At 36.4% G+C, this 25,885-nt stretch overlaps 1 protein-coding gene across 1 annotated transcript in view; it reads right to left on the bottom strand.

Annotated features, from left to right (window-relative positions):
* The window catches only part of LOC145999023 (guanylate cyclase 32E), a 511,534-nt gene that overhangs the window by 117,719 nt on the left and 367,930 nt on the right, over positions 1-25,885 (bottom strand). Inside the window, exons 11-14 of the mRNA XM_083135915.1 lie at positions 10,318-10,497; positions 8,833-8,937; positions 5,896-5,967; positions 4,848-5,022 (exon numbers count right to left, since the gene is read on the bottom strand). Coding sequence (XP_082992041.1) covers positions 4,848-5,022; positions 5,896-5,967; positions 8,833-8,937; positions 10,318-10,497 — 532 coding nt within the window. The remainder of the gene's footprint in view (positions 1-4,847; positions 5,023-5,895; positions 5,968-8,832; positions 8,938-10,317; positions 10,498-25,885) is intronic.

The raw sequence follows: 25,885 nt of genomic DNA on the forward strand, positions 1-25,885 counted from the left end.
AACCAAGCCCAAGCAGGATTCGAACCCGAGACCCTTGGCATCGCAGCGTGATGTGCTAACCACTCGGCCACAGGGTCCGGCTAGGTATTGTTTACAATATAGACATTTACATGTATATTGCATATTACTTTGTAATTGATTGAGGTAACATTTTACATAAATGATGATAACCTCTGACGTTGCAAAGTTGTTGCAGTAAACTTATTGATAATTTCCTCATATTGCACCACTTTTGAAATATTGGACTCACGATGTTGAATTAAGGTAAGACATTAACCACTCATCAGCCATACACGAACATAATATGTTTTTAATGATTCTTGTGACACTCATTGTGCATGCTCACTGTCATTGTTAGTGTACTGAACCATATTCTTAACGGTTTGTCTGCTTGACTAACCTTGCATTAATGCGAACAGCACGTCCCCCCTTCGAAGCGGATTCTAAAGGCATAAGAGTTGGTGTTTCATTTCAATCCTATCGTTGCGATCTTCCACAGGTAGGTAGAAGAACTGTACATAATAACAATAACTAAAAATCATTAACAAGACAATCACACAAAACTATCCCCCCATTTTTGCATGAAGATCTATAGAATTGGTAGCTAAACTATAAAATTTTGTCCCCCCAAAAAATTCCCATGACGCAGGCACGTCATGAATTCCCCCTGTAGGCACCCCTGTCTCTGATCACTAACTGTGGATAAACTTGTTTTAAAATGTTTCAGAAAAGGTGATTTTGAAGTGAAATAGAACACACTGAAAGAGCATTTGACGCTTTTCACACATATAAGGAATAGGTGTTCACAAAAAGAGTTCACATATTTTCATTATGTACTCTTTCATATGTTCAAACCACAATAAATATGTCATTTTGATTTAGGATTCATAATGAGAGCTCTATCATAATTTAACATCCTTCCTGAATATATTTCCTGTTTTCGTGCATCCAGAACTTAGTTCTTTTTGGTACATTAATAAACATTCTATTGTCTTCATCCTAGAACATCAGTCAAACAAGTTTAATTCTGAGATCTTGCAAGCCATGTTGTACAAATTAATTAATTATTTCTTTGTAAATTTGGATCTTCTCGATTTCGATGCTTCTGAATGAAATAACTTGAGATTTAATATTTCTTATTTAACCATGGTCACCACAGCCTTTAATACACATACAGATTTACACACAGTCACATATTCCTCCCCTCACTACAAACCACCATCATCATCGTCAACCCACCTTTTAATCCTACAGATGTGAATAGGATATTACACATTTCTCCCCATAAACATAGCCTTATTTACAGCAAAAAATTATTCAAATCTTACATGGCTGTATTCCCACACAAAAATGAGTAAGAACATTTTCTTGGTGTCAGGACATTTAAAAATCACCTAATACAGTACAAAAAAATACATATTTGAGATAACCGACCATTTATAGTTTTAAATTATGTAGTTTTAAATTATTTGTGGGGAAGGGTTAAGCTGTACATCTACTGCTTCCATTCTGGCAGTGTAACTTATGTGTTATTCTAATGCCTATAATTTCTACAAGACACAACAAACTCTCTGTGTTACTATTCCTATCCTTTCCAGATTTATTTGAAGTAGAGATAAATATTCTGAACATGAGCTCCAGCACAACCAAATGGTTAGTGCTCTTACGTTTGGTGCAAGAAGTCCTGGGTTTGATCCCAGTGGGATCCATTAATGACTGTGCAATTGAAGGCTTACTTGAAAATGAAGAGTATAAAGCTCTCCTGAAAGTCAGATAATAGCAGTGATTGGCTCACCATTGCTTCTAATAGTATGGTCCCATTGGGCCACAGTTTGGGCAGCCCTGGCATACTGCATATATCCTAATCCCACATTTTTATTTGTGCCGACATATCTGTTGGGTACAAACTGGAAGCAGTCAATTTCGTTATTGTTAGCATTGAAATGGCCATGATCCAGAATAAGAATGTGCTACTTTCTGGGCACCCTGCACCATAAATGACCTACCTTTCTCCAGTGTAAAACCAGACAAATAGTATTTTTATCTGATCTAAGAAACCAGATAATCCTGAATTATAGGTAAATTTCTTCCATAAAGCATAAATTGGTCATATAAATTTTCTACATAATTTTTATTTATCGAATTTCTTGCAGTATAGTTGATTTTAGTGAAAATATAATAAGAACAACAATTGAATGTCTTATTTAGAATATTCAAATTAAAACAAGCAATATAAAAACATGATTTCCACCATTTTGAATCCAATATGATTGTTAGATGCTGACAAGTTTTCTAGACAAATTTCATTTGCTCTCTTCAGAGATACTAACAACGATCAAATTATAAGTGTCTGTTTGGAGATATAGGCTTCTGAAAGTGGGTTGAAATTTACGAACTAAATTTTTGGGAGAGGGTGTTAAGGATGAACTCCGTAACTATTTATGCAGGTAGTTATAGTTTGCTAAAGTTTGAGGTGAATTCATCACATTTGTATTTGCCGCGGCATTGAAAAAGTGACCTTCACAGAAGCAGCCCTGGTGCCTCAATCAAACTACTTTATGAATCTGAAACTTTGTAGGTCTATATGTGGGATACATATGAACATGCACACACAACCTGTAGAAGTTTCATCAAAATTGAAGAGGGTCGAGCAGGGAACATATCTGATTTTAGGCAACTTGTCATAGGATGACTCATGGGAAATATCTATCTGTTGTCTGTCTGAGTGTCAATCAGAGATGTATATGAATGGCTCTTTTTTCCCCATTATAATATTTCTCTACGAATTTTAATTACACTGCAAATAGTGGTGCTTCATGTATGTGAACTGTAACTGTATCAGGCATTGCAAGGTAGTAGCACAATAATCGAAAAATTAATAAAAGAAAATGTACACAGAATCCATTCCAAGAGCACAGATTTACCCTGGTCTTTCCTATCCTTCCATAGCATCACATACTTTAAACCCCTCTCACTGAAAGTAAGCAACCAGGGGCGCCAACATTATAAGTTCACAAAAAATTACATAGATCTTCCCTTTCTAATACATGCGGGAGTGTTCTTTGTGACTCTGGGAGGTATCTTGCGAACTAAATTTTCTTAAGGCATGTTTCCAATTGGAAGAAGCAGAACACATTAATCAAGGGTCCTTTGATGAAGAAATTTAATAGGTTTTTATTATTATTAGCTTCCTTGCATAGTTTACACAACACCAATTTTTTTTTAATTGAAAAAAATCCACAGATGTTTGCCCTGCCATAAATTTTGAAAAGTTCTACCACCAGAATTTTTTATTTCCTGTTCACTTCATATTATATTGACTTTGAAGACAAACTTGGTAAATCAGTAACAGATGATTTCCGAACCAAATTTAAATCTATAGTACTGGAACACTGGGTGATAGTATCCTTCACCCACAGTTGTTTGAAAACACTAAGAAAATGCAAATGTTCATGCAAACCCAAACTTTCCTCAACTGATTCGTTCTCTTGAGTTGCGTTTGGTGAACCCTACCCAGTTCTCCTTCACCCAAGGAAATGGACACTCATTCATTCTTGCCACACCATGCCATGCACCAGATCAACTAGGCTGACAGTCTGGCTTGTTGAAGATGACAAACACAAGCCACCCGACAAATTCTTGAAAGAAACTAATAAAGTGCACACCACCAATGCATCATCACTATTAAAAAAAAAGTCTTCAATAAGCAATCCATGGATCACAATAACAAATATGTGATAATAAATAATAACATGCCAAATTATTGGGTGGGCTTGGGCTCCGTGGGCCCATATAAGTTGGTGCCCCTTCAAGAAATCTGTATTCATCAATACATCGTTTTATTTCTTACCCAAAACAGATGAACAAAATCTGCTAACACTTCCATGGCACAATGTGAAATGTAATGCATTCATTCAACCATTGTTAAAAGGCTTCCATTATTTATTCTATGAAAAAATGAGAGAAATTGTATGAATATGATCTATTTCCTAGCATCAGGAGGCCAAGAGTGATTTCCTCATTGCCTTCACCCTGTGTAAACTTACCTGACAAAACTTGTAAAAACAATGTAAGTTCATGAGTGACAGGTTGCACTCCGGGGCACGGGGGCAAATGAACAGAGAATCGCATTTCTCTTTGGAAGAAAATGAGTGGAGGCAAAATGGAAGCACCAAAACATTTTAAGTGAAATCTAATCATGGCCTCAGATTTTCAGAACATTTTATACTTTCGTAGAACATGCAGGAAGCAACAAATAGAGAAATATTCTTTGAGAACTTCAGAAAAATCTTACGTATGTGGCGGTGCTTGGGTGTAGCAGTCCCCAGTGCATGCTACTGGATTATACAACTCAACTTCGATGGAAAAACTAAGGCCATGGTTTAATTTTAGAACACCAGTCGCACATATAAAATATAGATCTTGGAAATAAAGACCTTAAGTAGAACTGTTTCCAGAACAGTTTTCCATGTGCTCATTTCTTTACAAAACAAGCCACACAAGAAACTAATTCACAAAAGGAACTTTTAGTTGGACTAGTTGCACATTGTATCTAAAGATATCTGTTTGGCGGTTATGCAGAGATAGATAATTCACTCTAATAAGTTTAATTTGCCATGCAGTTTTTGTTCGCGATCAATTTCGCCACCTGTCACTACCTGGCCGAAACCACCAGACAGATGGCGAAATCGATCATGAACAAAAATTGCGTGGAAAGATGAAACATGATGAACTTATTAGAGTGAATTGACTAATTATATTATTTGTGGAACTTTCATAGTTTTGTCTCTCATACAATCAACTACAAACCACCCAACTACACTCTCAAGCAAGAATACAGTACTTACCTTCACATTTTCGTTGAGGGTCAACTATATCACCGGGGCTAGCTTCAGCATCTTTTTTGAATTCATGAAGACCAAAGTCTGATATTTTGAGAACCCACCGACTGTCCACCAGACAATTGCTTGATTTTAAGTTCCCATGGGATCTAACTGGGGAGTCATGTAGGTAGATCATCCCCTGAAAATGAAATGAGAAATTGATGGTCAACCATTGAGCATGCAGCTACTTTCAAACCTTATCTTTAAATTAAGAATAATGTGTAGAATTATATTTGTTGTATGTATTTTTTGCAAGCTAAGCCAAAATGTCACTTGCATATTGTAAAGGAGGAAAATGTTTATTTAAAATTAATTTGTTAAACTTGAAGGTATATTTTTGAACACACCTAATGTTTTTTAATAGTGGATTTCAGTATCAGGGTGCAAAATCACTACAGATTGATGTGGTGAGGAGTCATTTAATATACATATGTCAATTATTAAATATTTAAATTATAAAATATACAATATATTATAAGGCCTATTATTCAGTCAAAATTTGATTGCAAATTGAAGATTTTATTAATGCTATGAATAGTGATTTGCATGACTAGAGGGGGGTAACAATTAAGAGACATTAAGAAGATAATAGTTTCCGATATAAAATTCACATCAAAATGCTATTACGAGTTTTATATATTTATATGCTTTGCGGTAGCTGATGAAAGGCGATGAGAAATGGAGAATAAATAACAAGTTGGGCTAATTTCTGTGTTAAGGAAATTGCTGTGTTCATTATCTTTAGAGATAAGGCTCTTTGTTGTTCGTTCTTTGTGTGTATTTTCAATATTATTCCAGTAAAGTATATTCGACTTCAAAAACAATTGTTTATCTTTGTTGTTAGAACACAAACTCTCCCCCCTCCCCTGGAAAAGTGTTGGGGAGGGGGAAATTTTAGGACAAGATCATTGTTGGGAGGGAATTTCCCTTTTGCACCCTGATCAGTATGTAATTTCACATAGAATGGTTAATAAACTTGTCACTATCACATAAACTATCACATGCAACTTACCCTGACTATATCTCCAACTAGTGAGGCGATAAACATATTATCCAACTTTACATCTTCATTCTCCAGTATATCCTGAAAAGAAGCAAACAATTTAGCATGAAGTTAAAGAACACATGCAAAGTAAATCTATTAAACTATTGATAATGCTCTAGAAGGAATTCTAAGCTGATGTAATTTTTAAGATTTTGGAATATCACAGCAGAGAGGAAATTGCAAGAGAGGCTTATCTCGTGTCAGCCAAAGGTGCAGCTGAGCCATAACATCAACTGTTCTAGTTCCTCTACAGAAGAAAAGTAACACCAAGAAATGTACTGAATGCAGGACAATCAGTCTGATATTGCACTCAGTAAAAATTCTTCTGCGAGTACTAAATAGATGATTATACACTAAAGTGGATTGAGAGTTAGGAGAACAGTAATGTGGTTTCAGGAAGGGAAAAGGTACAAGAGATGCACTTGGATGAACGTATACAATTGGCAAAAGATGCCGTGAAAAAGAAAAGGAAGTATTTATAGTATTTGTGGATCTGGAAGAAGCATTTGCAGTGAATTGGACGAAACTTGCAGATACTGAAGAGGACTCGTGCAGGTTGGAAAGGGAACAAGTTGAAGTGAGAATAGAAGAAGACATTACAGAGGAAAGTAAAACTGGAAGAGGAATATGAGAAGGATGCCTATCACGTACATCATTCAACTCTACTTAGAAGAATTAGTAAAGAGCTTTTCAGAATAAGGGAGGGGTAATAAAAGTAGGAGGAAGATGAATAAATGTGCAGATGACATAGCCTTGTTAGCAGAACACAAAAGGATGGTGAATAGTATTATGACTATGTTATGATAAGGTGTATAGTAGTACATATAAATTCTGCCATTGTGTGAGGGCAGCACTGCCAAGTGGCAACAGCTTACTGGCAAGGTAGAGTGATTCACATCAGACACTTGCTGTACAGACTGTGAGCGGAGCACGATGTTTTTGTGTGATCCGTGTTTCGAAGTGGGCTGACTGGTGGTAAGGTATTCGTGTACTATGTTTTTTTTATTTTTTATGTGAACTAAATCTGTTGTTCCACATATGAGTTTTCTGTGCAGTGTGGTGATAGTATGTTAGACTAATTAAAAAGCCTCTGTGAACAGTTCGGGATGAAAATAAATGTAAAGAAGATAGGCAATGGTTACTGGGAAGAAATCAAGGTAACACTTTACTATACCTGAGACAGATTTCTTCAAATTTACAGGAGAAAGTACTTATGCAAATCATTTTCTGTAGCATTGTTGATGTTCGGGAATGTAGTTTTGATCCATTTTAATGCGAATGAATGTGGTTTTCTACGTAAATCTATTTCCGACGCGCTATTGCTGCTGCCGCCATTTGCTTTCTGCATGAGAGCACAATGTTTCATGTGTTTGATGACGTAAACACCGTAGTCAGTGTTTCAAACCTCGCCGTCTTTTCGCTATAATATGATGTGCCGTTGTCCGTATATGCTAAATTGAATGAAGGGAGTGCTAATGGAACCTAACCCAACAGGCCTAACCTAACCTAGTAGGCATACCTCATCCCCGTGATGGTTCGTGGGGCTATCGTGAATTTTTGGGCTAACGTCAATGGTTTTTGGGGCTAAACGTGGCTGGTTTTTGGGGCTAACATCAATGGCTTTTGGGGCTAACGTCAATAGTTTAATAATTACTCTTTATGTCGAAAATTGAACTTTTTTCGTGAAAAAATATCGTGAAGTGTTTTTTTAATTTTTTAAAAAAATTTAGGTATTTTTCGGTGAACAAGGATACAACACTGCATGCACGCTCCAAATCGACAAAACACTGGCACAACGCGCGATGAACAGGTAAGCTATCGCAATATTGTGTGGAAATAAGGAAGAACAGTAAGTACTCGTAAATGTAAGAAATATGCATTATTTTCGTTAGAAATTCATTATTTCACCTAAATAAATGTTCCAGAATGCAGAATAGTACGTTAGCAATGTAAAAAAGTGTGAAATAAATCATTGACAGGTGTCTCAGGTATAGTAAAGTAGTACGGAAATCAATAAAGTTAACATGTAAATTTGAAGCCAAAGAATTGAACAAGTTGCCTTTCAGAGAATCAGTCAAAGTGAGAAAAGCAATGATTAAAAAAAAGAAGCCTTTAATATGGAAGAAGGTATTTTGTGGATCTTTGGAACACCAACTAAGAAAGAGACTAATGAAGTGTTTTGTGTGGCGTTAGCATTGCATGGAGCAGAAACTTGAATGCTACGAAGAAGCGAGGAAAAGTAACTAGAAGCTTTAGAAATGTGGTTATGGCAACGAATTGAGTAAGAAATAAAACTGTGTTGGAAAGAGTTGCTGAAAGAAGAGCAATGCTGAAAGTGGTCAAGAAAATAAAATGGTTGGAACACTGGCCAAGAAGGAACTGCCTGGTAAAAGATGTATTGGAAGGAAAGAGCAAGTATCTAGGAAAGATGAAGATACCAATGAATCATACGTTGGCGTGAAGCGTGAGGCACAAGATATGTTGCAGTACAAAACCTGCCCATTAAGGCAGAGTATAATGAATGAAAAACACAAAACACACACACACATTTATGTCAATTTTGCCTACGCATTTAAAAATAATATTTGAAGTCAGCACCACTGATTTAACAAATTAATAAAATTTTACATTCTTTCTTCACTTAATTTTTCTTGTTGACAACATTTTCCCATTCATGTGGCAAGTAAGTAAGGATGAGTGAATGTAATTGCCATTTTTGTGGTGTTTGGCAACATTTATACGAATGGATTAAATGGATGATGATACATATTAACCTGAGAATCCTTACTAAAAATAAACTAATTCATAATGTAAAACATGAACATCCACTGAATAATATTCTTACCATTAATACCAATTTTGAACCATACATATTAATTATGAAGTTTTATCTTGGTGGTTTACCTTTAAGCTGCCCCTTGTACAGTATTCTGTTACAATGCAAATGTTTGGTGGATCTGTGCAGGCTCCTATAAAGGCATTTAAATTATCATGCCTCAAGTCTCTCATCTGAAAATGAAAACAGAAATCATAGAAAATAAATCATTGTATATGTGCCATTAATACACTTTTTAAATAAGAATGAATGGTTGTCTAAAGCCCAACAAATTATCAAATTATCACTAAAACTAAATGATGCACTTATCCAAGTAAATTTTGTCTGCATTCTCTGTAATTTGCATTAATGTGAATCGAGACATTCAGGGATTGCTGTTTATTTCTATTTTTCTTATTTTATGCCACTTTTCCACTTCTTGGGTAAGATGAGGATGAACAGATGATTTGAATGATGGTACAAACATAATGAAACTCTCCATGAATTGACCAGGATTTGAACTTCTGAGCTATGGCTATGCATCACATTGAGAGATTAATCTACAACAACGATTCTCAAAGTGCCCCCAGGGCTCCTCAACACTTTCAGTGAAAAATTCCTCCTCACATCTTCATAGTCACAAAGTCGCTCCAGCAACTAGTTTCGAGCATCCTGAGTAACAAAGGTTAATGCAATATATCGTATAGCCTACGAAAGTGCGAAGTTGCCATGTCATTTTTGAAGTGCAATCATATTGCTTCTGAAATAATAAACTGAAACAATAAATAAGTTGCATTTTCCCAGCGCTGTTCTTTGATGCTCGATTGTTGGAATTGAAAACTACATGATTGCATCAAGACATTTATTCCAGTTTCATACAGAGGTGTAAGGGATTCCAGAAAACACTCAAATGTCAATCTCCCTTCCGCATAGTACAACCTGGACTACATTTTGCAGGCTAGCGAGGCTCTGACATCTGGCCTGACGACCAGTATAATCCTCCATGGAGCTCATGCTGTGTGCTGTCCTTGTGTGTTTGTGATTGTTCTTTCATTATTTATATCATCACAATTCATCCTCATCTTCACGATTAGCCAAAAGGGGCAGAAAAGCGAAGTCAAATAAATAAATCAATAAATCCAGTTTTTTACCATGTCTTCAGTTGATTTTCAAAAAGTGTCGAGTTGTGAGTCCGTGTGTGGGCATGTTGCATATTTGCACATGGATCGGTGGCTCAAGACTGGAACCTTGGAACTTCCACCACTAGAAGCTCTTCCTATATCAGATGTTTCGGAGCCAGTGCCTGGCATTTCAAAACAAGACAATGAGAAAACTCAAGACTCCACAATAGAATGCATGAGTGATACATACACTGGGAAGGAAGAACAAAGTGCTGCTGGAAGCAATACTCCCTAATCGCTAATTGAAGTATTAATGTAATTTGTATTAAGTTGTAATTTTGTTAGATTTTAACCACATGAATGTTGATGCACAATGCATAAAATCAAGACTAAATTACTAATACATTGATATTCACAGACAGAATAAGGTATTGAGGAATTTATTCTACTTACCATTTTTAATTCCTTCTTCATCTTTCTAGTAATATCAACAGATTTCTTTTTAACTTTTTTAATGGCAAAAACCCTGCCCCTGTAGATTCCAATCTGCGTGTATATAGTTGAATAGCGGAAGTCTGCATCTGGATTTGAACTCAAAGACACCTGACTAGTACGAATTAAGGGATGAATTGCCTGTTGGAGAGGGAAAGAAATAAGCCATGCTTAAGTGACAACAGGAAAATGAATATTATTATACTGTAGCTTGCATAAAAGTATTAAAATATAATTTCAAGAAAAAAAAGTAGTTAATCCAGCATTATGCCACTAGGATGCAAATATTTTTTGTTGACTGAAAATACCTACAAGCAGAATTGCTTCTGTGGTTCGAATTTTAATTGTTTTAAAGCATGTAAGTAATAATACCATCATTGATGAAACCAATATTATTAAGTTTGAAGACTTTTATTGTGTTATGAATTGATAAAAATGAGAGAAAAAATAACATGTTGAAATACTAAAACTGAAATGTATGGAGTGCATGTTGGGTGAAATTTATACTGTCCTGCAAGCAGAAGTAACAAAGTGTGGCAGCTGAGCGGGAAAGGTGCTGACAACGGTGGCCTCAGGCACTCATTGGAAATCGAAAAATATATATTTCAAAATCGCTTTGGTAATATTTACCCATATGTGCATCCTTACAGGTTAAATAAAAGATTAGGGGAAAAATCAAGAGTTCTGTTCATGTCCTATTAGAATCTGCAGTTATATCTCAATACAATACCCTTACTGTGTAGTGGGATGTTGTACGTAGTATCAAAAGGGCAGAAATATAAACCTCTTCCTAATGCAATAAATGCAATAATGCAATAAAAGTAAAATATGGTGGGGGTGGGGGGACGAATGGCTTTCTCATAAACCAGTCTACCCGCCCAACAATGTAGAAAATCTGCCCAATAAATATATATTTAAAATATTTATTATAATTATTATTCTTAACCTTTTATTATCCGTTTTCTTTTAGACTTATATTCTGGTAACACGGTAGAAACTTCTGTTTTACAAAGTTATACTAATAGTGCGTTTTAAAAGATGTACTTCTGACACTAAGGCATAACTGAAATATTCTTAAAAATGCTAAACTTTTTTTAAAATCAGAAATACAAACTACAAATCTTTAAATGTAACATATATTATTTTTTAATATGTTCGTAGTTTCCTCATTTCAAAATTTGTAGGATGTAGATATCACAAACCATGGCATAAGAAAATATCAAAGGACGCACATAAAATGTTTGTGCTTTGCTTGGTAATTCCGGGGGTACCAAAATATCTAAATATCTAGCTACAGGGCTGCCTCCTCACCCTTGTACCAACTATCTTAAAATAAAGAACTACAAAGCATCACACAGCTACCAGGTTTGGAAGGTAGGAATTACTTTTCTGAGTAATGGTAACTAACTCAGTCACTTGTTGAATTAAGTAACTGTAAGGGAGTTACTTTTTCAAGTAACCAGAAACGAAATTAAGTGTTACCTTTTACTTAATTTTGATTTTTGCATGGAAGAATGTTTTAACCAAATATTTGAAATATTTGTATGAAATAATTATTAGTTATTTTGTGCAAGTTCATGATCGTCTCTACTGTGAAAACATGATATACTTTTATAATAAAAAACGCCACTCTATTGAGCATCTGGGTTAGAAGATCATGGGCTATGTAATGTAAAAGAAAATCGTCCTTATTCAAGTGTAATTAACAAAATTGTGGTTTGCTAAAAAAAAAAAAAGCAGGGAGATGAATAAAATATTTATCTCGATTTTCAAGTAAACGTTTTTATTTTGCATTTTATTGCCCGTCTTGAAAATAATAATAATAATAAATTTCTTTTTTAATCGGGCGAAATTATTTATAATTTAATGAAAAACTTATGTCAATTGTGCCTTCATGGCGCACAGGAACTTTACCATTACTTATTAATATTAATTTTTTATGGTCAATGGTGGAAAAAAATAACAATTCGCATCATGAAATATGCTATACAATTTTTTTCTTATCTAGCATAAAGTAAATGTAAAATATCTTAGACAATGTAACTGTAGCTCCCTTCCTTTTACGAAATTCTAGGAAATTCTAGGCCACTCCACGAGATCCACCCCATAGCTAATTAGCTACCGGACACAGTAGCATTTCATATTTTACACAATATTTGTGTTATGTTCTTGTAAACCTTATATTAGAAAGAAAAGTCCTTTCATCATGTATTCAACATTTTGTACTATGATTTTACATTACTAACGTCATGTTTTGTTTGGTACAAATTCATTACACTTATATTAATCACGCTTGCACGTGTGTGTTTGTGTGTATACATAGTATTTGTGCGTAGTAGCCTATACTACAGGGTGGCGCAAAAAGAACGAATGTTTTTGGAACAACTGTAGCGTCGATACAAACGTTTTATTATACTCCATGAGGCCTTAGAAAGATCGCTTCGCGGTCTTGCAGCAGACGACAATATGGGGGTGTGTCTGCGAGAACCAATCAGGTCCGCGAATGAGCGAGCCCGGTTGCCACAGCTAGCTCGCTGCACCCTTCTGGAAGGGTGAGTGACCTCTGCCTCTTGCTACCTCGCCCTGTTTGTTCGGCTGAGGAGCAGACGACACGAGAGTATCGGCAACAGTGTGCGAGCGACGTCTGCTGTTAGCCCGCGAAGCGCTCTTTCTAAGGCCTCCTGCAGTATAACACCAAAACCATCGGTAAGAAATGGAGTGTGGATTGGTATACAGTGATGATTTAAGTATGGAAAGATGCGTCGTTGTTGTTGCTCACATCTGGAGCCTCACCTCAAAGTTCCGCATTGCCCTTGCCAACATTTCGTCTGACACAGCTTTAATTCCTTCACGAATGGCAATTTTCAGCTCGTCGACTGAACGAGGTTTTTCGACTTGAGGTAATCCCACAGAAAGAAGCCGCAGACAGACAAATCTGGGGAGCGTGGGGGCAAAGAGAGATCGCCGAAATGTAAAATTACGTAGTGGGGACAGCAACAATGACGTCATCTTTCCGACATCATCTTCCATACTTAAATCATCACTGTATACCTATCCAAACTGCATTTGTGTTAATAAAACGTTTGTATCTTGAAAATCAACGACGTTACACTTATTCCAAAAACATGCGTTATTTTTGCGCCACCCTGTATATGATTAACCACCATAAGTTTCAACAAATTTATCTTTTGCTTCACTTTATCAAGTTCCACCTATTTTGTGTAAATTGTACTATGTTAAATTTAATTAGAAAGTCTAAACGTATCTGTTATGTACCTATGGTGTAATAACGAAGCTGACAAGTATTATATTATTCCTGTACTAATCTACTGGATGGCAATGAACTTGAACTATATATTGACGTACAAAGGAAAGTAAAAAACAATAGCAAAACGAGGATCTATTTTTATCTCTCGTAATCTGTCCCTCCTCCCCCATTTTGGCGTATGCAACAAAGACGAGACGTTTAAAAATAAATAATCTGGAAACTGACAGTCAACGCCACAATGTAACACTCTGGAAACAAAAGACATCTATGTTGAAATCTGAAAAAAAGAAGAAAAACCTTCATATCTTCGTCTAAAGGGGTTGTGAAGGGGGAGGCAGGATTCCTTCATATATAGAAACCCCAGGGGATTTCTCGCGTTTGTCAATTCTCAATGACACAGCAAATTTTTTTCCCTCCCAAAACCTCTTCTGCGCACGTGGCTCCACTTCAAAGCTGATTGTGGAACCTGCGATTGACTTGACACAAAATCGAAGCTCTCTTCTTCCTAGACCTGACAACCCAATTCTATATTGAGAAAGAAAAGGAAGAAGAAACACCTGCCTTTGAAGTAGTTACACACAATTTCAATTCGCCGGTGATGTTGGCACAAAGAAAGAGTCTGATACTGGCTTTCTATGTGGGGTTTGCTATTCTTCTCATATTTTGTTATGAGGATAAGCTTGTTTGTTGATCAGAGTCAATTACCATCACTAATATGATAAATTAATACGAATGCGATCGATTGATAGTTGACATAAAATTGTCGATAATTTTCCAATTCGGTATTTTCACAATAGCTTGTAACCCACTACTGCATGCACAACTGAGCACTAGACGACCATTGTGTATATATATATAATATAGAGCATTCCCTGACATTCGCTACGGCAAGCGGCCCGGCATCAGAGCTTGTCTTTCCCGGTGAACGGGTCCGCGACAGTCGCTCGCTAGTCTTCTTTTTTTTTTCGCTCTCCCTGCCTTCGCTCTCTTTCCCCTTCAGTTGACGTTGCAGACTGACGCCAGTATAATCCCTCCACGGAAGTTGTGTTGTGTTGTGTCGTGTCCGTGTGTTGAAGATTTTGGCTTAATATGGCACCACAAATGTTTACATTACAACAAAGGATTTATCTTGTCGAGTGTTACTTCGGAAAGAGGAATTGTGGAGAAGTGCGACGACGTTTTGCAACGAAATTTCCTGGTGTTCCTGTTCCACATAGGACCACTATATTCAACCTCGTAAAAAGTTTAGAGTAACAGGGTCAGTTCTGAATAAAAATGGAAAGAAACATGGGGAAATCTAAAAAAAACAAAAGTATACAAAAACAATCCGCACACCATCAGTGAGTTAAAAGAGAGTATTGTACGAGAAATCGGGAGAATTACAGTAGACAAACTTGCACGCTTAAATGCCATTAATGTGAGCGAAGCGAGCAAGAAGTTTTTTACATCCTTTCCTTTGCAGGCTTTCAAGAATATTAATTTAATGCTGTGTCAATACTTTCTTAGGATTCCGAGATATTTTGTCTTTTCCAGGTTCTCTTTTGGCACGTTCGGGGTCGAAAACGTGTGGATACCATATCGCTAAATACAGTCTACAAAATTTAATGTTGGAACTCTCTCTTCACTACAGAAATCCCTTGACAATCTAAGATTTAACACTGTATCGAGAGCTTCCTATCTCCCCCTTTAAATTTAATACTCAAACCTATCACCAATATTTCCATCCCAATTTTAGACCTACTGTTGATATTGAAGAGTGGATATTGCCTCGAACAAAACATTAATTCTCAGTCTCCAAACCAGAATTGCCGCAACAGTCTAATGAATGAATGGATGAATGAATTAAAACTTTTGAGTGCGTCGGCACTTCAGGTCATTCTGCACCCTTCAATATATTCGGAGATATATTTAGTAATACACAAGAATTGAATACCTCCCTCAATTTAATGCTCAATCCCCCTCTAACTAAAATCCAAATGTCAATTAAGGCCTAATATGTGAGAGTTGGATATTTCTCCCCCCCCCTTTCAATAATGCTCTTAAACACTTTCTCTTCTTCATCTAATGGATTAAATATGGTGCACTTAAGGTGTAAAATTTGAATATATGTATATTTTGTAAAAAACATATATAAATGTTGAATTTTACATTATTTGATGGGAAAAAATCCACCCCAAAAAATCTCGATGGTGCAGCCTGTGCCATAAACCCCCCTCCCTGTTTTGCGGCTCCTATAAAATACCAAAAGGGCGGAAAAGTATCGGCTGGTAACGGTAAATAAATTCCAACAGATACTTTCCGATTCCGATACCACTGTATCAGCCCTAATATCTACCTTTACAGTTCCTTTAGGACACTAAAGTGTTAACTTGAAAATTTGTGAAGTGAGGGAGTGAACGGTAAATTTGGCTATTAGTATGCATTCTCCGAATGCTAAGGTGAAAGGATTTTCGTGGAAACGTCTATCGCAAGGAAGATGGCTTTCGTTTCGTACCAAATTCAGATCATCTTCGCTCTCTGCAGGGTTGGCCTGTCAAGAAAAGTGAAATTAAATTAATTAATTATTTTTCTGGACTTTGATGCAGTTAAGTGAAAATATCAAACAATGGCTCTCTAGAAACATTCTTTCTCAATCCTCAGGTAAAATTTGAAAAAAATATGTCGACTGGTTCTCGAGATAATCGTGACCAAAGGTTTCCCGTAAGCTTACACAGGCTTGGCTCAAATTTTCGCTGTGTGAAAGATCACCTTAGGTGAATGCTGTATTTTGAAAATAATGTAAGCAGAGGCAATATGAAAGAACCTGTTTGGATATGGAACTATGCGGGGGGAGTGAAAGCATAACGACACAAATATACGACCATCACAATAAATGTGGATCGCTCGTACCCTCCGTACGAAGGATCTCGACCGCCATTCTATCTTCCTTAATATCCTTCTGATGGGTTCCTTGTTGTGTTCTACTCATCCTGAATTCCAGGAGCGACAGCCTGTTCCGGCGACCGCGACCCGACCTTTATATCAAGCCTTAGCTGAGAAGGAACACAGATAAACGAAAGACGATGTAGCAGTGGTTCCAACCTCTGTAAAATTATACTCCACTTGGTATATTTGGATTCTTGTTTACATACTGAAATATGTAAAGTAAAGAGGAGCAAGATCATAAAAACTGAACACAAAATAATAGGAAAAAAAACGTGCGGGGAAGCAGTGTTCGAAAAATTACTTTTCAAAAGTAACCGAGTCCCAGTTACGTGGTTAAATAATTAACCGAGTTACAGTTACTTGGTTAAATAATTAACCGAGTTCCAGTTACTTGGTTAAATAATTAACAGAGTTCCAGTTACTTGATTAAATAATTAACAGAGTTCCAGTTACTTGATTAAATAATTAACAGAGTTCCAGTTACTTGGTTAAATAATTAATAGAGTTCCAGTTAATTGGTTAAATAATTAACCGAGTTCCAATTACTTACTTAAATAATTAACCGAGTTCCAGTTACTTGGTTAAATAATTAACAGAGTTACAGTTAATTGGTTAAATAATTAACCGAGTTCCAGTTACTTACTTAAATAATTAACCGAGTTCCAGTTACTTGGTTAAATAATTAACCGAGTTCCAGTTACTTGGTTAAATAATTAACCGAGTTACAGTTACTTGGTTAAATAATTAACAGAGTTACAGTTACTTGGTTAAATAATTAACCGAGTTCCAGTTACTTGGTTAAATAATTAACAGAGTTAAAGTTACTTGGTTAAATAATTAACCGAGTTCCAGTTACTTGGTTAAATAACGAACAGAGTTCCAGTTACTTGGTTAAATAATTAACCGAGTTACAGTTACTTGGTTAAATAATTAACAGAGTTACAGTTACTTGGTTAAATAATTAACAGAGTTCCAGTTACTTGATTAAATAATTAACAGAGTTACAGTTACTTGGTTAAATAATTAACAGAGTTACAGTTACTTGATTAAATAATTAACAGAGTTCCAGTTACTTGGTTAAATAATTAATAGAGTTCCAGTTAATTGGTTAAATAATTAACCGAGTTCCAATTACTTACTTAAATAATTAACCGAGTTCCAGTTACTTGGTTAAATAATTAACAGAGTTACAGTTACTTGGTTAAATAATTAACCGGGTTACAGTTACTTGGTTAAATAATTAACCGAGTTACAGTTACTTACTTAAAAAATTAACAGAGCTACAGTTACTTGGTTAAATAATTAACAGAGTTCCAGTTACTTGGTTATATAATTAACCGAGTTCCAGTTACTTGGTTAAAAAATTAACCGAGTTACAGTTACTTACTTAAATAATTAACAGAGTTCCAGTTACTTGGTTAAATAATTAACAGAGTTACAGTTACTTAATTAAATAATTAACCGAGTTACTTACTTAAATAATTAACAAAGTTACAGTTACTTGGTTAAATAATTAACAGAGTTCCAGTTACTTGGTTAAATAATTAACCGAGTTCCAGTTACTTGGTTAAATAATTAAGAGAGTTACAGTTACTTGGTTAAATAATTAACCGAGTTCCAGTTAATTGGTTAAATAATTAACCGAGTTCCAGTTACTTACTTAAATAATTAACCGAGTTCCAGTTACTTGGTTAAATAATTAACAGAGTTACAGTTACTTGGTTAAATAATTAACCGAGTTCCAGTTACTTGGTTAAATAATTAACAGAGTTTCAGTTACTTGATTAAATAATTAACAGAGTTACAGTTACTTGGTTAAATAATTAACCGAGTTACAGTTACTTACTTAAATAATTAACAGAGTTACAGTTACTTACTTAAATAATTAGCAGAGTTACAGTTACTTGGTTAAATAATTAACAAAGTTCCAGTTACTTGGTTATATAAATAACCGAGTTCCAGTTACTTGGTTAAAAAATTAACCGAGTTACAGTTACTTACTTAAATAATTAACAGAGTTCCAGTTACTTGGTTAAATAATTAACAGAGTTCCAGTTACTTGGTTAAATAATTAACAGAGTTACAGTTACTTACTTAAATAATTAACCGAGTTACTTACTTAAATAATTAACAGAGTTACAGTTACTTGGTTAAATAATTAACAGAGTTCCAGTTACTTGGTTAAATAATTAACCGAGTTACAGTTACTTGGTTAAATAATTAACCGAGTTCCAGTTAATTGGTTAAATAATTAACCGAGTTCCAGTTACTTACTTAAATAATTAACCGAGTTCCAGTTACTTGGTTAAATAATTAACCGAGTTCCAGTTACTTGGTTAAATAATTAACCGAGTTCCAGTTACTTGGTTAAAAAGTAACCGAATTAAATTGGTTGATTTGGTGTTTTAAGTTCACTTTATGCACAGTAAGGCTAATCAGGACTGAACCTACAGTTAAAGTGGGATCCATAACCGAATGAAAGTTCCTTGGTTAAAAAAGTAACCGAGTTATAGTTACTCCTTTTAGAAAGTAACTCAGTTACAGTTACTGCTATTTGAAAAGTAACTGCAAGTTACTTTTGCAGTTACTTTCTGATTGAATTTTTCTTGGGAGCAAATTATACAGGGTGAGCCAAAAGTCCCTGACCACCCCTTATAAAATGAAAGGGAGTGTAGATTGCAGCAATTGGTTATGGTACGAGGGTCACTATTTATATTTTGAGCCTTGGCAACACTGATTGAAGTTAGGCGCGATTTGACGTTTGCACGGAATCGTCTGGCATTATTGACCATAACGTACTTCAAATGTTTTGTCAATAGCTTCATTTGTGTTGTTTATGTTGCCTTGGAGATTGCGCGACAACAATAAAATGGAATTAACTCGTGAACATTTTCGTGCGATGATTTTTTACGATTTTCGACGTGGATTATTATCAAGACAAGAGTGCATCGATCAACTTACTTCCACATTTGGCGATGAAGCCCCATCCTTTGCCACTGTGAAACGCTGGTATAACGAATTTAATCGTGGCCGCCATTCGCTCACCGACGAGATCCGCGAAGGTCGTCCAAAATCAGTTGTTGTTCAAGAAAACATTGATGCTGTGCAAAACCTAATACTGAAAGATCGTCATGTGACATACTGTGAGATTGAGGCAACTATAGGCATTAGTTCCACCAGCATATATAAAATATTACATGAATATTTAGCTGTGAGAAAGGTATGTTCTCGTTGGATCCCACACAATTTGACAAAAACTCAAAAAGACGCTCGCGTCAATTGGTGCAAACAAATGCTCAATAAATACAATCGTGGTGCTTCAAAAGACGTATATAAGATTGTAACAGGTGATGAATCATGGATATATGCATATGAGCCGGAACGAAAACAGCAGTCGACTGTATGGGTGTTTCAAGATGAACTCAATCCAACAAAAGTTGTTCGCGCTCGAAGCACATCGAAACAAATGGTCGCCTGTTTTTTTCGGGAAAACTGGTCATGTGGCAACTGTGCCTTTAGAGGAACGTAGAACGGTCAACTCTGAATGGTACACAACAATTTTGTTTGCCAGAGGTCTTCGGTCAAATACGGAAAACAAACGCCGTCGGATAATTCATCAAGACAATGCCAGCTGTCACACATCTCGTCTAACAACCGACTTTATGAACAGTCAAAAAATCGAATTGATGGGTCATCCGCCATACAGTCCTGATTTGGCACCCAATGACTTCTTCTTGTTCCCGAATGTCAAGAATAAATTGCGTGGACAACGATTTTCGTCGGCGGAAGACGCCGTTGAAGCGTTCAAAAACCATATTATGGAGGTGTCTCAAGAAGATTGGAAAAACTGCTTTGACAAATGGTTCCAATGAATGCAAAAGTGTATTGACCATAAAGGAGAATACTTCGAAAAACAATAAAGCAGTTTTCAATGCCAAATTCCTGTTTTTTCATTGTTAGGCTCAAAATATAAATAGTGACCCTCGTAGTAATATGTTAGGCCTATGGGGAAACATTTTGGTGCATTTCATGACAACGTCCGCCATCTTGGTGACCGCCATCTTGGATCCAACTTAATTTCTTTAAATGAGAATGGGGGCATGTGGGGTATGGTTTTGGGCTAGAATTTCACCAGGAATTCAGTGGTGAAGTCAGATTTATGAAAACTTTAATTCAATACAATCAACGGTTATTAATTGTAGTAAAATAAATATGTGAATACTTACATACAGGTATGTTTTATTTATGGTTCTGGTACATATTTATATTATTACTACATACAAGTAATGAAGGAACAAAGAGTCAGTTTTGCCTGAATGATTTTAATTATAAAATCGTTGGTATACCGGCCACGGTACTTTGTATGTGATGGCATCATTTCCACTTGCGCCTGTTTCTTTCTTTCCATTCCTAGCTCAACAAGATTCACTCCTCGACAATGAATCCTTTCTAGTTCGCTCAAGATGATTCACTCCTAGACAATGAATTCTTTCTAGCTCGCTCAAGATGATTCACTCCTCGACAATGAATTCTTTCTAGGTCGCTCAAGATGAATCACTCCTCGACAATGAATTCTTTCTAGTTCGACTATCACGTCCCAAATGAATTCAGCAATCCACTGGCATGTCCTTCCTGGGACCCCCTTGTGGTTGCGCCGAGATCGAGAGCAAGTTTATTTTCCCACTACGGACTTATGAACAGTGTTCTTTTTAGTTGGGAGAAGCTTGCCCTTGCACATTGTAATTGTACCGAACTGTTGTGTTGGTGCCGCATTTGTGTGTGATTAACACGAACACTTAACTCAAGGTCAGAAGTTCTTGTGACGTGTTCATGGTTCACCATGGAATCGTGTGTATATGTTTTGGTAGAAATGAAAGGACATATTCTGTACGCAGTTTTAAGCACGCGATAATTTATGTTATTGTGTGTGTGTAATTTACAATCTATTAGTTCTGCATATTTCGATTTATTTCTATATTTTATTTACTTTCGAAATCTTTGAGTGACGTCAGACTGTTGAAGTATACGGTCCCACCTTGTATATATTAATCTTGTAGCTGACGTCATATTAATAGTTTTTTATAGTTTTCTAGTAAAGTTTTGAGTTATTTAAAGAATGTTTTGATTGCAAAATGCATTCTATAACTTTGTGCTGTTAATGTATCTTTTGTGCATTTTGTTATAATGTACTAATGTCTTTTCACGCTTTTGCATATATGATTTCCACTCCGATACTAGTCGTCTGTGGCGACGAAGAAAGTATAAATAGGAGCCGGTCGGCCCAGATTCTGAACCATTTTTCATTTGTAATTTGAAGTGCATAAATGTCTAATGCGCTTTGCTTTGATTCTCCTCGGTGCTCGTTGGGGTGTGGTTCGTGTGGGGGACCTGTGTAGGGTGCAATACACCTTACGGCCCTCTTGCTATACGCAACTCGTGTACCCTGGCACTCGCTGAGGAGTTTGTAGTTGCTTATTTGCCATTTTGAGTGATTATTTCAATGTTGAATTTTGACATGTGCATGGTCCCGAGATGCCTTGGTGCTCGTAGGGGTGAGGTTCGTGTGGAGGACTAGTGTGGGGTGCAATACACCCTATGGGCCTCTAGTTTGTACACATCTCGTTTTCGCCCAGGCGCTTATAAAGGGTCTCTGCGCGGACGACTTCGTTTAATATCTTGTCGTCGGGTCACGAACCCTAAACCCTTGTCGAGACCGCTGTCTCGGGACGTGATATTGTCTACATGTTTTTACATTATTTTGTCATTGTGTGTCTATTCTGACTGAGTCGATATATTTTGTGGACATTATTTTGCCTTTGTACCCTTATGTACATTTTTATTATGAACTGTATAGTCGTAATAAATAGATTCTATAATAACAGCTATAGGCCTATGTTAAATTAAAGTTCTGAGTTTGTTTTGGCTGCAAATCTTAATATTTTCCCGTGCCTTGAGAGGTGTCAATTGTGTACCATCGTAGAATCCCATGCTGTTCGTGTATTAATATATTGACATTATTATTATTATTAGTTCTACTACGTTTCCATTGTTGAACCTTATATATATATATTGGCGAGTGTGTGTCACCACCCAAAACACTGAAGTTTTCGCACAAAATCGGAAATGAGAAATTGCAATAACTGAATTGTTAGCACAGCTTCTTTCGATGCCAGGAGTCCCGCGTTCGAATCCCGGCCTGTGCATGGTGTTCTTTGTGAGTCCCCATCAATTTCATCATACAGGACTTCTCCTAATCGTCGCGATTATGTAAAAAAAATGGCAGAAAAGCGAAGTAAAAGAAACCCAATAAAATCGAACAAATTATGTATGTTTTAAATTCATCATGTAACGAAGCCTAGCTTCCTTGCCTTGGGCGATTGCACGAGAATCCTTTCATCTTAGCATCCAGAGAAAACACAGTTTGAGAGTTGCCAAATGCAGATCTTCCCTCACGTTACGAATTTTCAAATTAACAATTTGTCTCGTAAAGTAATCGTAAAATTAACTGTTTATGACGTTACTTCTATTGCAAAAAGTAACTCTGTTCCTGTCACAGCTACTTACCTTTAAAAGTAGCTAGTTACAAGTAACTATAATAGTTACTTCCAAACACTGATAATTTCACACCGATACACGGTGGTGGCACATACTTGTTCGGATCCCAGTTTAAACTGTAGGTACAGTCCCGATTTCCCCATCTGTGAATAAAGTGGACTTAAAAAACAACAACTCAATTTCACACACCAAATAGCGCTTTTAAATTTTCAAGAGTTGGCAACGCTGCCACGGAAAGGGGGGACACGAAACGTAGTGGTTCACCTGACCGGCAACACAAGAGAGTTGTGATTCTACCCGCCGAGAAAACGAATTTCGCCCGAGATATCTTTTCAGCATTCCCGACCTACTTGCAGCCTGATCTACGGAATGCCTCATTACGGATTCCGGGCAAATATATTCCGTGCTGCCACCGGAACAACAACGGCGGTCTGCGGAACTTCAAGGAAGTAATTTGGGAAGCCATTATTTGAGTTTGGGTCTCCGAACGGTGGCAAGAATAATACACACAAACCAGGAAAGGAAAGGCCATTGGTATTTTTTTTTTTAATACGTCACTTGATAGAGTTTAGAGATCCTGCGTGTTCAAGATAACGAACTTTGTAATGACTAAAGTTTCGACAGGGATCTCGAAAACGAATACCCACTTTCCTGTGTGATTTTTGATGGCTAGGAGGAACTGGATTTGTATATTTCTTGACGTCGTCACTTTTGGTTCATTGCAACGACGAACGTGAGCCGTACGATGTGCCGTAGACTATAAGTTTACGTCTGCATGTGTTGTCTACGCATAATCTTCACGAAGATTGCATTGGCTTATAGTTTATATAGTCTACTGTAGACAATGCAAACAAAAGGAAAGAAAGAAATCCCAGTGCGCTTTGAAAGAGAAAGCATTTTTTTCTTCAAACATGTCGATAATCTGGATCTATAACCAACTTAAGACCATCCGACGTAATCAATCACTTAACGAGGGAAAAAGCGACTATTGGAAGAAAAAGCAAATGACAGCCATAGTGAAAACTGACAATATTTTTCTACACTGACAAAAGGGGAGGCTAAAAATCTTTATTTGTCTTGTTACTGTATAGGAAAGTGCGTGTGTCTTTCAAGCAAATTTTTCCACGTGTGAAATGGTGGAAGTAAACAAATCTTGTCATTCTACGGACATATTTTTATTGTATATGTCGCTACAAGTTTGTTTTGCAGTTCAATTAATACCTAGTGAATTGGTTGAACGCAAATAAATATTTAAAACACTTATTTCTGGGCAGTGGAATACTGTGTCCGCTTGCTGATGCTTGTTGGTGCTTCTAGAACGATGCACGGAGAACGCCGAGCGCCATGTTGTCTACGTTGATTACGTAGATTACATAGTCTTCATTGTCTACACGTAGAATGTAGACAATCGTTGTTTATGCGTAGATGCACATCACTGACTCCAATCTGAAACTTTCAGTGGCGTCGCTACCACAGAGGGCGAAAATGGCCTCTAGCCCACCGTGAATATAGTCCTCGCCCACCCGCCTTTTCATCCTAATGACGTAGGCATTGAGATTACAGAGTGGCCACTCTAGGGCCAAGTATAATTCCCGGTTTTCAAGGCAAACTTCCCAAAAAAATCAAGGCTACAAGCAGATGTTTTCTCTATTTCAATCTTACGCATTAACGCATTATCGCCTCACCCCCCCCCCACACAAATATATAAACAACATAAAGGGTCTGTGCTATTCCAATGTAGTCACAAATGTTACGGGAAAATACTAATCTACGAAAAGGTTGTTACTAGTAAGTAGGGACGTGAAGTTTTAGTTTCATTTTCCCCTGAATTTCGATGTTATTTTTTACTGCAATTCGGCGTTATTTTTCGCGGTTTAGGCCAAAATTTGGTGTTATTAATTTAAAATCGGTTTCATTTTTACATGCATTTTTACCATTCCTTCTATGCTTAAGATGTTCACATTGTTTTAATTCTGGAAAGTTCAGGCAAATTTTAGTTTTAATGACAAAAAAAAAAAAAATATGGCTTACCTTTGTCAGGAATGACCAAATTTCTTCCATTTGGAAAACTATTTCATCTCATCAGCCACTAAATATGGAATGTTTATTGAATGATAACACCCACATCTTTGAACACAATCATACACATCACATTTCCCTAAAATTGATCCCCCCCTCCGAAACACAACAGGTGTTTCTCCCTGAAAATGTTCCCGTTCCTACGAAATTTCCCTTCTGGGAAGATCCGCCTGAGCGAATTCTATTTCAGGACGTAATTAAACCCTGTCAGTCATGTCTGAGCCAAACTGCAATAAATGAAGCCTTACCAATCTCTTTTGAATGGAATTATCACCTGCTACACTAGAAATGACAGAATAGAGCTTCAGGTAGTTCTTTTTGAAAATAAGAAGAGTTATCCACAGTTTATATTGCGGATTTCGTGGCGTTTTTCGCGTTAAAGTGTAAAATTCGGTGTTATTCTGAAAATGGCATAATTCGCGTAATTTTGCGATTCAGTAACATCGAAAACTTGTCTCCTTTACCTACCCAAATACATTTTAAACACTTTATTTTGCTTTCCTAAACTTTTCAGTGTTATCGTTAAAACGAAAACTTCACGTCCCTACGAATAAGTGTATAAGAATTTCACACTTCAATTTGCCTAATCAACTTCCAGATATCTTATCTTGCAATAATCTTCCGTCTGTCAGATAGATTGTTCTGCAAAGGATATTAACAAAGCTAACTGATTGAGAGTATTCTGTTTTACAAGGGTTGGAT

The sequence above is a fragment of the Lepisma saccharinum genome, chromosome 14 (genome assembly GCF_977018435.1).
Source record: "Lepisma saccharinum chromosome 14, izLepSacc3.1, whole genome shotgun sequence".
In the NCBI taxonomy this organism is placed as follows: domain Eukaryota; kingdom Metazoa; phylum Arthropoda; class Insecta; order Zygentoma; family Lepismatidae; genus Lepisma; species Lepisma saccharinum.